Consider the following 14,482-nt stretch of genomic DNA (forward strand, 5'->3'; position numbering starts at 1 on the left):
TGTTGCAGCTCAGATTGACAGCGCCTACAGACGCGGCATTGATTCTCATAATAGGAAGGTGGAAGAAAACAGGTACGTGCTTGGTCGGATCATCACCTGTATTAAACTGTGTGGGAAATGTGAGACAGCACTGCGGGGCCACAACGAGTCGGCGTACTCTCTGAATCCAGGGATATTCAGGTCAATTTTCGAGACAATGTGTGAGGGCGATTCCAGGCTTCAACGGCACTACGAAGCTCAGCTTGTTTTCAAAGGGACATCAAGCACCATACAGAATGAACTCTTGGACTGCATGTATGATGTGTACAGGGAGGAAATAGCCAAGCAAGTGGACAACACATCATTTGTTGCCGTTCAGGCCGACGAGACAACCGATGTCTCCTGTAAATCGCAAATGGTGATTGTGCTGCGATACATTATGCCTGACCTCACAGTTACAGAGCGTTTTTTGGAGTTTGTGGAAGTAAAGGACAAAACTGGTGTAGGTCTCTCTAACAGCATCAAGGCTGTTCTGGAACCCCTGAAGCTGAAAGAAAAGCTAATCGCTCAGACCTATGACGGGGCGGCCGTCATGAGCGGTAACGTGCGCGGGGTACAGACGGTGATGAAGGAGACGTACCCAAACGCTCAGTTTGTTCACTGCTACGCCCACCAACTGAACCTGACCCTGCAGCAGTTCAGCAAGGATGAGCATCCTGAAGGTGTTTTTTTGCAGATCTAACTGCTTTTTCCACTTTTTTCTCCGGTGCTCCAAAACGTGTTGCAGCTCTTGCAGAGGCAACACAGAGACACATCCCACGGCCACCGGCTGTGAGATGGAACTTTAAAAGCAGAACTGTGAACGCGGTTTGGGAGACCCGAGATGCACTACTTCAGTGTATGAAGCATATACGCGCACAACCAGGATGGGATGCGGTCACCATAAGTGAGGCATACGGCCTGTCAAAGAAACTGCGGGACCGAGCATTTATGCAGCTCCTGGAGTTTTTTTCGTTGCTTATGCCAGAAGTGGATGTTCTATACAACACTCTGCAAAAACTAAGCATCGATGCACCTGGGATCAACAGCGCTCTGCCGTTTCAAGGAAAATGTTCAGAAAATGAGGCAGAAAACTGATGCATTGGCCGCCACTGCTCATGATGGAACAGACGAGCCAGGCCGACGAGTCAGCAGCACAGCGCCGGTGATGAAGGAGGCTTGTGACACAGTCATCTCACAGGTGGAACAGAGGTTCTCACAGAGTGACCATTGATCGCTGCAAAGCTTGTTGACAGCTCATTCTTCCCACAGCATGTCCTGTCATTTCCTACACCTGAGCTTGACTGCGCCGTGAAACTGTGGCCTGCGTTGGGAAACAAGGAGAAGTTGAAGTCTGAGCTGACCACGCTCTACCGCCACAGTGAGCTTCACACTGGAAACACTGCCCTGTCTCTGTTGAAATCCATTCACGAGAACAACTTGGAGGAAACGTTTGCTGAGACTGTTATTTTGGTCAAAATAATAGTAACAACTCCGATGACGACATCCGAGTCAGAGAGGAACTTTTCCACCCTCAAAAGGATAAAGACTTTCACTCGCAACACCATGGGACAGCCGCGACTTAACGCATTGGCCATGCTTTCAATTGAAAGCCAGTTGATCCAGCAACTACAGGACTTCACCCCCAAAGTGATAGACACATTCTGTCAGAGGAAGGACCGCCGTGCCGCTTTTCTTTTCAAGTGAGCCTTCAGCTTTGGTAAGTTCATTTATGTCATATATTTTGTTGATCTTCTGTGTTTTGCCTCTGCTGGATCGATTGATATTGTGACCCTCGATGATGAGTGTCTGTGTTTTCCTTATATTTACAGTCTATGGTGTTTTAATGCTAAAGCATTACGGTTGTTGTTATTGTTAAGAATTACTTTGTGATGGTGACCTTTACTCCATGTATGAAGGTGCATTACTATGACATCCCCACGCTGTGTACGTAAATGTATGCGCTCACAGTGTTGCTCCTGTGGTCTTCAGTATGTAATTTGACACTCCCCCTCTCTCTCTCCTCCCCCCCCTCTCTCTGTCCCCCCTCTCTCTGTCCCCCCCCCCCTCTCTCTCTCTCTCTCCCCCGACCTCTTTCTGCCCCCCCAGTTTTGTACACCTAGAAACGCCACTGGGGGTAGGTAAGTTTGAGAAACCGTCTCGAGATCGCTAGAATTTGAAAATAAACAACCGGAGAAAATCTGCCACTTCCTCACAGAGCCCCTCCTCCAACACACACGAACGCGCACATGACCAATGAGGGCACGAGATAAGTTTGTGCCCCGATGGAGGCTGACAGGCATGTAGGCCATCCAGTTACTTTAGCCGGGCCGGCTATCGGGATGTTAAGAGCATTCCATGGAATATAACAAAAAGTGTATCTCGAGCCGGTTTCTCAAACTTACCTACCCCACCTTTAACATTAACATTAACATCATGGTAACACCATGGCGACCGGCGGCACACCTGCAGCTGTACCGCTTGTAATTAGGTTCAACTATAAAAACTTCGAACAAAACGCCGGCGGCACCAACAAAAGGAGCGCACACTGCAAAGTCTGCAATATTAAAATCAAGGATGCTGGTGCAACAACGTCAAATGTCATCAGGCACTTGAAAACTCACCCGGAGAGGTCAGTCACATTAACGCATATGGACGGTTAGCAAACATGTTTAGCTCAGCATCAGCTATGTAATGTTAACTTAGCTTGCTACTAGCTTTGTAACTGAATATTTGAAAAGATGAGTGAATGTTTGCTTGTCACACTTGTTTGCGTTGAGTGGCGTTGACATCCAACTCTTACTGCGGTCAAGCCAGCCTCCACTTGGGAAAACACAGTCAAGCCAGCCCGCACGTGATATTGGGGTGCGCGAATATTAGAAGCATTACGGTACATCTTTTAAGTCTACTATAAATAAACATATTCCTCTATCCTCTCACTCAAACCCAGTGTAATGGTAACCTGATAAACCTGTAACATTAACGTTACGTGGTCAACAATAAACCTGTAACCTGCCTATAAACCGACAGATGTATTTATGTATGTAACTATGTATTTTTCTACGTTTAACGTTAGCCAGTAGATGGTAGCAGCGGAACGTAATGATTAACGTTACCGACCTTTTTTATGTCATGTCAGTAGTTGACTGCGGTCAAGCCAGCCTCCACTTGGGAAAACACAGTCAAGCCAGCCCGCACGTGATATTGGGGTGCGCGAATATTAGAAGCATTACGGTAAAATCCCAGCGCTTACTCGGTCCATAACAAAAGCACCTATAAAAACAAACCAAACATATTAAATTAAGAAATATGTACTATATAATGTGATTAATAATTATTTAAAACAAACTACGTATAACTACCACGAGTAAATGTAAAATGTAAGGAGTTTCAAAATAAAAGTCCTTTGAAATCTCATATTGAAATCTCATATATGAGCTATCAGCCCTGTGTTTAGATAAGAATAAAACGAAATCTCTCCCTGATCCAAGACTCATCTCACTGCAGGGTGATAGAAGGACACCCCATCTACTCACCCAGAAAAAATCAGGACATTCTGATGTGGAGTTTCAAAATAAAAGACCTTTGAAATCCCATATATGAGCTATCAGCCCTGTGTTTAGATAAGAATAAAACGAAATCTCTCCCTGATCCAAGACTCATCTCACTGCAGGGTGATGGAAGGACACCCCATCTACTCACCCAGAAAAAATCAGGACATTCTGATGTGGAGTTTCAAAATAAAAGACCTTTGAAATCCCATATATGAGCTATCAGCCCCGTGTTTAGATAAGAATAAAACGAAATCTCTCCCTGATCCAAGACTCATCTCACTGCAGGGTGATAGAAGGACACCCCATCTACTCACCCAGAAAAAATCAGGACATTCTGATGTGGAGTTTCAAAATAAAAGACCTTTGAAATCCCATATATGAGCTATCAGCCCTGTGTTTAGATAAGAATAAAACGAAATCTCTCCCTGATCCAAGACTCATCTCACTTCAGGGTGATAGAAGGACACCCCATCTACTCACCCAGAAAAAATCAGGACATTCTGATGTGGAGTTTCAAAATAAAAGACCTTTGAAATCCCATATATGAGCTATCAGCCCTGTGTTTAGATAAGAATAAAACGAAATCTCTCCCTGATCCAAGACTCATCTCACTGCAGGGTGATAGAAGGACAACCCCATCTACTCACCCAGAAAAAATCAGGACATTCTGATGTGGAGTTTCAAAATAAAAGACCTTTGAAATCCCATATATGAGCTATCAGCCCCGTGTTTAGATAAGAATAAAACGAAATCTCTCCCTGATCCAAGACTCATCTCACTGCAGGGTGATAGAAGGACACCCCATCTACTCACCCAGAAAAAATCAGGACATTCTGATCTGGAGTTTCAAAATAAAAGACCTTTGAAATCCCATATATGAGCTATCAGCCCCGTGTTTAGATAAGAATAAAACGAAATCTCTCCCTGATCCAAGACTCATCTCACTGCAGGGTGATATAAGGTATATATAGGTATATATAGTATATATATATATAGTTTCAAAATAAAATGGTAAGGTAGGACCCAAACACAGTGTTAAAACAAGGGAGGCAGATATTGAGGACAAAAAAACAAAAAGGAGCAGGCGTGGTAAAAGTGAAATCAAATTTTAGACAGAAATGCACTATTATAGTCCTTATAGTTTACTTGTGGTATTTGCTAAAGTGTATATTCTGATTTATTAGTTTTGAATATTATTATTTTGTAATGGATGGTTTTCAAGGTGTACAATTTATGTTACATTTTTCTCGATTGCTAACACACATCTTTTTTTAAATTGCTCACTTTCTCAGAACACTAAACACAATTCACAAAACCACACACCTAAAGTGCAAAACACCTAATTTCTCCTGTGAAGAACTGCACTCAAAACTACTTAAACACTTACCAAATGCAAACTTTAGCACCACATATTCATTCACACTTCATTCACACTTCATTCATAATACTAGATTGTTTGACCACATATTTTATGGGCTATGCTCTGTACATAGAGGTTTCTGCAGAGAAAGAGTGCTTGAGTATACAGAAATACAGTAAATGAATAAATACAAATGAGTTTGATAACATTGTGCAACATGCATCTCAGCACATAGTTACTATGCTTCGGATCTCTCTAAGTGTGATGGCATTGTTTGCCAAAACCAAGTTTTTAACTGCTGCTGCCTGTGCCTCATTGAAAATCCTTAGTCTTCCACCTGCACCTCTTTGTTTCTCAGTCCTTCAGATAAACAACAAAGACATAGTGGTTGGTCAGTGTCTGTGTTGCATAAAGGTAAGTTTACCACAGTACATTGTGCAGGATTTTTGTACAGTTATAGTATGCAACATGCCAACAATTCAATTACAGTAATGAAGTAAATACGTTTCACAGAACAGATATAAGCACCGATATATCATGAATTATGCAGAGCTACAAACTGGTAACCTGTTATCAAGTCTAAGTGTCCGGATTACAGAGGCAATAGTAAATCGGCTTAGATTAGGCTGAACCCTCTGTCCAGCCTCTCTCATCGTCAAACCATGGTTGATATTGGAAGTTTTTCCTTGTACGATGTGAGGGTCTAAGGACAGAGGGTGTCGTATTGTCATACTGATATTCTGTACAAACTATGAAGACCGTCCATAGTTTGCTGAGACAAATGTAACATTTCTGATATTGGGCTATATAAATAAACATTGATTGATTGATTGATAACATTTCATTTGAGAGTATTCTTCTTTGTCCACGTCCTCTCTCCACCTCTATCCCTCATTCTTCTTCCTCTCACTCTCACCCCACCTCTTCCTCCTCCTCTCACTCTCAACTCTCAGCCCAGCTCTTCCTCTTCCTCTTGCTTCCATGTTGGCTTCCATTGTTGCTGTAAGAAAGTACTCACCTGTGGTCTTTTTATAGTGCTAACACCCTGATTGACGAACCAACAATTATGCTTTCAGGTGTTTGGTCAGGTGGAACGTGTTTGTTGATCATTGGTCCATTTATGAGGCATTTTGAATATCAGTGTTTTAAACCTGCTAACACGTGACTTCATGTCAGATTCCTGTGTCTTACGTGGAGAAACGTGTGCAGTGGTTTGCAAAAAGTGCCATGTTGATTTGCAAATTGTGTGAAAAGCTGAAAACGTGTTTAGTTTTGGAGATTTGAGCTGATGTGTTGCTCTTTCAGTGTCAGTTAAAATAATTGTGCTTTATGTATACTTTTAGTGTGTTAGCAACTGAGGAAAACTGTAAATATTATGTCTAGAATATAACACAAATAAAACAAAGTAACAAACCAGGAAGGCACGAGAAACAGGAATCCACAATGACAACACGAGGGAATACGCAGGGCAAGACATAGGCTGGAACAACGACGAACTGAGAAGAAACACTGGGGCAGACAGGCACTTATACAGACGGAATTAATCACAAGGACAAGACACAGCTGGGAGGGTAAGAAACACACATGGCCACTGTTGTAGCAATGTTTAATACAAGCCTATTTATGATATTCATTAAAGATCACATGTAAGCTATATGATGTGTGTTACTGAGTTGGGTCACAGAGTTGGAGAGACAGTGGTCGTTCTGGGTTGTCAATGGATGTGTTCATTTTAAGTGAGCTGACACCGAGGATGGGGGAAGTCCAGAGAAGGCCTCAGGTTATAGAGACAGTTAACCTTTGTGTGTTGACTGCTCGTGTGAATGTCATGAGATGATGAAGTTTGAACATATACAGGTGTGGCTCCTGGAGAGAGGGACATGTGACATTTGTGTGGTAGGCTGCATGATAGGGTGTGTGTGCGTTGAACATGCTTAGTGCAAGTGTATTTAAGAATAGGAAGTGAACATATCATGTCAGTGCCCCTACAAATATATCTAATGGTATAGGACATAAGGCGGAGTGGCTTAGGAAAAACAGTCTATGCTTGGCATCCATTAATATTAATTGTATGTTAGTTTCAGCTCATGGAAGATAGTGCATTCTAGGAACTGGAGAGACTCCACACCCACTTTTTTCAAAAATTCAAAGGCTTTATTTATTTGTCATGTGTACATAACTATAAAAAGAAAAACATTTCTGAAGCAATAACCCTCTACAACTCTTCATCCCTGGCAGAGCAGATAACTCCCAGCACCAAACTTAGTTTGATCCATCTGCTACATACTTACATCGTGCATGCAGTGCATAATTTTGAGAATTTCAAATGTATTCTTGTCTGTTCTATAGTGTGCAATTAGATGTAGATACTTAAATTGTACAGTGAATATGGATACTATTGCTTTAACCTTTATTTCTCTTCTATTTTACTCTATATTTGTTCAAATAAAATAAAATAAATTCAAGTTCTATTTATATAGCACATTTTTAAAAGGATTTTTGGTCGAGCCAAAGCTGTACATACAGTAAAAATACTTTAGAATAAAGACACTTAACAAAAAATACAACAGCACAGTTTATACAGAATGTCAGTATGAGAAAAAGACACCCTTTGTCCTTAGACCATCACATACAAGGAAAAACTTCCAGAGAAAAACCCCACAGTTTAAAGGGGAACATGGGAGAAACCTCAGGGAGAGCAACAGAGGAGGAATCCCTCTCCCAGGACGGACAGACGTGCAATAGATGCCGTGTTTAAATTGAAGAGATAATACCTTTACAGCGTAGGTGTCTATAATAATAAGATTAATCCACAAGGATGTCGACAATCCTGTGGGAGCCATCAGGGAAGTAGTATGATGAGAGTCAGGCAGGTCCGCAGAGACAGGTTCAGCCACGACTCGAAGTCCAGGGCTCAATCCAGAACTCAGGATAGAGGATCCAGGACACAGGACCACAGCAATAGGATCAGCCTCGACTCAGGATCCCGGCGTAGATATAGACACAAAAAAAAGAGAAATTTGGGGGAGGCTGGGTTAATCAGAACATGAGAATACACAGGTGCAGGCAGAAAGAAGGAAGAAGCAATGCGTCCCCCGACAGTCTTAGCCTATAGAAGCTCAGATTTATTCTATTTCTTTTTTTTCTTCTATTTAAAGATTATTTTGATTCTGTACAATGAGTCCATGCTGCTGTGACAACCCAATTTCCCAACTTGGGATGAATAAAGTATCCATCCATCCATCCATCCATCCATCCATCCATCCATCCATCCATTTTGAAACTCAACATCAGAATATCCTGATTTTTTCTGGGTGAGTAGATGGGGTGTCCTTCTATCACCCTGCCGTGAGATGAGTCTTGGATCAGGGAGAGATTTCGTTTTATTCTTATCTAAACACAGGGCTGATAGCTCATATATGGGATTTCAAAGGTCTTTTATTTTGAAAACTCCACATCAGAATGTCCTGATTTTTTCTGGGTGAGTAGATGGGGTGTCCTTCTATCACCCTGCAGTGAGATGAGTCTTGGATCAGGGAGAGATTTCGTTTTATTCTTATCTAAACACAGGGCTGATAGCTCATATATGGGATTTCAAAGGTCTTTTATTTTGAAACTCCACATCAGAATGTCCTGATTTTTTCTGGGTGAGTAGATGGGGTGTCCTTCTATCACCCTGCAGTGAGATGAGTCTTGGATCAGGGAGAGATTTCGTTTTATTCTTATCTAAACACGGGGCTGATAGCTCATATATGGGATTTCAAAGGTCTTTTATTTTGAAACTCCACATCAGAATGTCCTGATTTTTTCTGGGTGAGTAGATGGGGTGTCCTTCTATCACCCTGCAGTGAGATGAGTCTTGGATCAGGGAGATATTTCGTTGTATTCTTATCTAAACACAGGGCTGATAGCTCATATATGGGATTTCAAAGGTCTTTTATTTTGAAACTCCACATCAGAATGTCCTGATTTTCTCTGGGTGAGTAGATGGGGTGTCCTTCTATCACCCTGCAGTGAGATGAGTCTTGGATCAGGGAGAGATTTCGTTTTATTCTTATCTAAACACAGGGCTGATAGCTCATATATGGGATTTCAAAGGTATTTTATTTTGAAACTCCACATCAGAATGTCCTGATTTTTTCTGGGTGAGTAGATAGGGTGTCCTTCTATCACCCTGCAGTGAGATGAGTCTTGGATCAGGGAGAGATTTCGTTTTATTCTTATCTAAACACAGGGCTGATAGCTCATATATGGGATTTCAAAGGTCTTTTATTTTGAAACTCCACATCAGAATGTCCTGATTTTTTCTGGGTGAGTAGATGGGGTGTCCTTCTATCACCCTGCAGTGAGATGAGTCTTGGATCAGGGAGAGATTTCGTTTTATTCTTATCTAAACACAGGGCTGATAGCTCATATATGGGATTTCAAAGGTCTTTTATTTTGAAACTCCACATCAGAATGTCCTGATTTTTTCTGGGTGAGTAGATGGGGTCAGGGGCGGATCTAGACAAATATTCATGGGGTGGCAAGAGGGTGGCAGGAGATTTTGTGGGGTGGCATCCCCTGGCAGAAGTATATGCTGATTTAAATCGCAATCATATCAATCAATTAGGGGTGTAACGGTACACGTACCCATACTGAAATTATTCGGCATGGGCCCTTTGGTTCGGTACACGTGTGTACTGAACGAAATATAGCGTTAAACGTAAAAAATTGAGAACATGAACAACTTTCTGGAAGTAATCTCAGGTATATATCATAGAGCGAGCAAGTCATTTCATTGGACGAGAGGCATACTATGAGAGCTGGTCAGAGGGATGCGTTCAAATGTAGTCAGTCATTTGAGGAACTGTCGAAATGGCGAACGCAGATAAAGTTGAGCTCGAAAATCCTCCAGCATCATTGAAGTCTCCGGTTTGGGAACATTTTGGTTTCGCAGTTACGTACAAGGATGACGGGCAAAGACAGGTGGACCGAACCAAAGCTGTTTGTCGGCATTGTTCAACTAAAATTGGTTACGCGGCTGGCAATACATCAAACTTGCACACTAATTTGAAAAGGCATCACCCGAACGTGAATATCACCGGTACCAAAAGAAAAAAGACTGTGCAAACCTAACTCCCGCTAGCAGTTAAGCCTCCACCACTCGCAAAAAGTTCAGACCGAGCCAAAGCTATTACAAACGCCAAATATCCTTATGTTGCCGTGTTAGCAAAGCGCTATCTGGCTGTATCTGCTACCTCTGTCACTAGCGAGAGGGTGTTCTCCACAGCAGGAGACATTGTTAGTGCCAGCAGATCTGCCCTTTCAGCAAGCAATATGGACAAGTTAATTTTTCTTTAAAAAAACATGAAAATACAATGACAAGCAAGTCATAATGTCAAACTGGCTGCTTAGGTATTAGTACAAATACAGATTATTTCAGTTCATCGAAATGCTGCACCTTAATGTTTATTTTATTATATTTTGTATTTATTTGAGTGAATATTCAGTTTAATAATAATTAAAAACCCAAAACTAATAGTTTATGTTTTGTGAGTACTAGTACAGTAAAGTTCAAATACAGATTATTTCAGTTCATCGAAATGCTGCACCTTAATGTTTATTTTATTATATTTTGTATTTATTTGAATACATTATTCAGTTTAATAATAATTTAAAAAATATATATATATATTTAGTGTTTTGTGATAATTTTTTCTGCTGTACCGAAAACGTACCGAACCGAACCGTGACCTAAAAACCGAGGTACGTACCGAACCGAAATGTTTGTGAACCGTTACACCCCTACAATCAATGTTAACTTGGAAAGCCACAATATTCATATTTTAACTCAATGACATAGGTGATATTATTGTGGCACATCAGTAAAGCCTTACATATACATATATAAGGTGGCAGACGTAATTTAATGAATTTTAACTGAACAATAACTGAATGAGTTTGTTTCACTCTTAGACCAGCAGGGGTACCAAATCTATGAAGACTGCTGCAATAAGTACATTAATTAACTGTCTCATCGATGTTTGTCTGTATGAATATGATAATATTAACAATCATATTATTCCTATCAGCTGTCAATCACTGTTAATAAATAATAATAATAATAATAATAATAATAATAATAATAGATTTAATTTGTTAGCGCTTTTACAGGTGCTCAAAGACGCTTTACAGATATAGTGAAGAACTGGTATGATTCACATATTCATTTAGTATTGAATAAACTATATTTTTTGGAGGAGTTAATGATGAATGTTCATCAAGATGCTTGCTCACCCTCCTTCAAATTTGAAAAACAAGTAATTATATCATTATTGATATACAGTTACAACCTTGACTTTACATCAGAAAGAACAAATATTAAAGAAGTGACTAACTGCATCAGTTAGGCTTAAAAAACGTGTATTCAGCTAAACATAAACATCACTGCAGTTATTATCCAGTGGAAAGTCCTTACCTACTGGCCTAGTTAAATCAAAGTGGTTACTTTTTTTTGGCTGGGCAGTGTAGTTTTACACACCGTCTTATTTTACTTTCTCAGGACTTAAAACAGTTTTTTGGGGGCAGAACCCTACAAAGAAAAAAAAAATATACACGCATACAAGGTCATCATCTTAAAAGTTTTGTATGCTCATCGAGTCATCCGTGAGCAGAGCAACAAGTTGGCATGCCTATTACAGCTGAATGCGGCGATTACCATCTTGTTCAGCAAAACGCCTCACAAACTTATTAAGATCAACAGCTGTAGTGCGTTTTGATTCATTGCTGAGTACAGCCAAACTTGACATTCTCTTCTCTGTCATTGTAGAACGCAAACACCTCATTCCTTCCGTCTACTTGAGTCCGAAAGGCTTCTCGTTTTGCGCCGTCCCCCCGTTCAAGTGAATTCGCCACCAATCATATTTCCACTCTCGCGCCAGGGAGGGGTTACAAGACTCGCGTCTTGTGCTGCATTCACTTGCACTCGGACATTAGAGATTTCTCTCATAAATGTCCGATGAGCCACAACTTTTCTTTCAAAACAAAGATGCCAACTGGGGTGGCAGCTGGGGTGGCAAGGCTATTGTTTAGGGTGGCAGTTGCCACCCCATGCCACCCCGGTAGATCCGCCCCTGGATGGGGTGTCCTTCTATAACCCTGCAGTGAGATTAGTCTTGGATCAGGGAGAGATTTCGTTGTATTCTTATCTAAACACAGGGCTGATAGCTCATATATGAGATTTCAATATGAGATTTCAAAGGACTTTTATTTTGAAACTCCTTACATTTTACATTTACTCGTGGTAGTTATACGTAGTTTGTTTTAAATAATTATTGATCACATTATATAGTACATATTTCTTAATTTGATATGTTTGGTTTGTTTTTATAGGTGCTTTTGTTATTGACCGAGTAAGCGCTGGGATTTTACCGTAATGCTTCTAATATTCGCGCACCCCAATATCACGTGCGGGCTGGCTTGACTGTGTTTTCCCAAGTGGAGGCTGGCTTGACCGCAGTCAACTCTTGACATGACATAAAAAAGGTCGGTAACGTTAATCATTACGTTCCGCTGCTACCATCTACTGGCTAACGTTAAACGTAGAAAAATACATAGTTACATACATAAATACATCTGTCGGTTTATAGGCAGGTTACAGGTTTATTGTTGACCACGTAACGTTAATGTTACAGGTTTATCAGGTTACCATTACACTGGGTTTGAGTGAGAGGATAGAGGAATATGTTTATTTATAGTAGACTTAAAAGATGTAATTAGAGACCCAGTGTAATTAAACAATACGGTTGCAGAGGTCAAATTGTAACATTGTTGTCCACTGACCAAATGGCTAGCCTAGTGAATGTTGAAATGTTACCAGCCACTCAATAGATTGCCATTGTTATTTTTGGCTGGTGCGTGCAACATACAGTACCAGCCACTTGCATGATTTACCAGCAAATGGTGTTAATGGTAGATATCTGTTTTGGAACAAGTCATGTTTTAATATCACCAGTTCAGTATATTTCAGATAATATTGCAGCAATAGTTTTTTAGTTGCAAATGGCACAGAACAAATGTTTACTTTTAAGTACTTTTAACACAGTTTCCCTGCGGGGGATTAATAAAGTATTTGTGATACTGATTTCTGATTCTGAAGTGTTTTGCTTATAAGTTGTTTGCATTTAGCTAAAGTGTGATGTTTTTCCTCATATTGCATTGCAATAGCCTGTTTAAAGTGATTATATAACAAACAACTAATCAGTACTGATACTGTATGCTAATAGATATAGGAGTGATAATAATACAGTAAATGCTTTGAATTTCTTAGATATAGCTGTGCAGTATTCTTAACAGACTGGATAGCAGCAGACAATAGAAGGCTTATTACAACCAGAAGAGACATGAGACTTTTATTTTTTTGAGACTTGAGACTTGACTTGGACTCGTGACCAAAGACTTGAGACTTGATCAAGTCTCACCCCACAAAGACTTGAGACTTGACTTGTACTCGTGACCAAAGACTTGAGACTTGACTTGGACTTGCAAAAAAAGACTTGTGAACATCTCTGCACTGATGTAAACAAGACGAAAGTCTTTCTCTGGTCTGCATCCCCTTAACAATTGTATGTTTTGAGCTGTACTGTACTGTACCCAATATACAAGCTGTTAATAAACTTTTCAATCATTCAATCAATCAATCAATCAATCACCAATCATTTTAGCCGGCCCGGCTAAAATAACTGGATGGCCTACCTGCCTGTCAGCCTTCCATCTGTGCACACACTTATCTCGTGCCCTCATTGGTCATGTGCGCTTTCGTGTGTGTTGGAGGAGGGGCTCTGTAAGGAAGATTTTTTCCGGCTGTGTATTTTCAATTCTTGCGTACGCGAGCTGGTTTCTCCAAAATTACCTACCCCACCTTTAAAGGTCCGTTTTTGTTATAGCATTAAAAGAAAGAAACACATTTGTCCCTCTTTGTCAGTAAACAGACAGAATGGAGGACTAGGTTTGAATATCCCGCCCCGCCCTGCCTTGCGACTCTCCCGAGCTCCAGGAGGCGGAGGCTCACATTAACGCTCTCCGGTCCGGCGCGGAAGGTTGTGTATCCGCGAGCTCCAGTGACAAGATTTAGGAGGAACAACATTTAAAAGCAACTTTGGTATAAACTACTAAGCTTTATCTTGCAACTAGTAGCCGAAAGAGGACAACCGTGTCCCCGAATCCAGCGTTTTATCCAGCTTTTCCTTTCTTTCACGGAGATGTATCGCTGCTTGGAGAACTACTAGCGAGCATCGCTGCATACCGAAGCCAGGATGAGTGGCAGCTTCTCGGTGTCCGGCTCGGCGCCCTGCCGCTTCGCACACTACTTTGTTGTTTGTGGGATAGACACAGAAACTGGGCTGGAACCGGACGAACTAGCAGGTATGAGGTCTCCGTTCTGTGTCTTGTTGTTTATGGGAAAAAACATTCACAACTCAGGTCGGCACATTTCATAAACATTGTTGACTAAAAATATCCCTTCACCGCTTAAAACATGTATTTTATTCAGTGCAAAGCTACACTATGA

At 40.9% G+C, this 14,482-nt stretch overlaps 1 protein-coding gene across 2 annotated transcripts in view; it reads left to right on the forward strand.

Moving 5' to 3' along the window:
- Window positions 1-13,780: 13,780 nt before the first annotated feature.
- Window positions 13,781-14,482, forward strand: part of dennd5b (DENN/MADD domain containing 5B) — a 54,874-nt gene continuing 54,172 nt past the window's right edge. Inside the window, exon 1 of one of the 2 annotated variants that reach the window (XM_034217630.1) lies at window positions 13,781-14,337. In XM_034217630.1, coding sequence (XP_034073521.1) covers window positions 14,229-14,337 — 109 coding nt within the window. In that variant the 5' untranslated portion in view covers window positions 13,781-14,228. The remainder of the gene's footprint in view (window positions 14,338-14,482) is intronic. The other variant, XM_034217631.1, reaches the window with a different exon arrangement.

The sequence above is a fragment of the Gymnodraco acuticeps genome, unplaced genomic scaffold (assembly GCF_902827175.1).
Source record: "Gymnodraco acuticeps unplaced genomic scaffold, fGymAcu1.1, whole genome shotgun sequence".
In the NCBI taxonomy this organism is placed as follows: Eukaryota; Metazoa; Chordata; class Actinopteri; order Perciformes; family Bathydraconidae; genus Gymnodraco; species Gymnodraco acuticeps.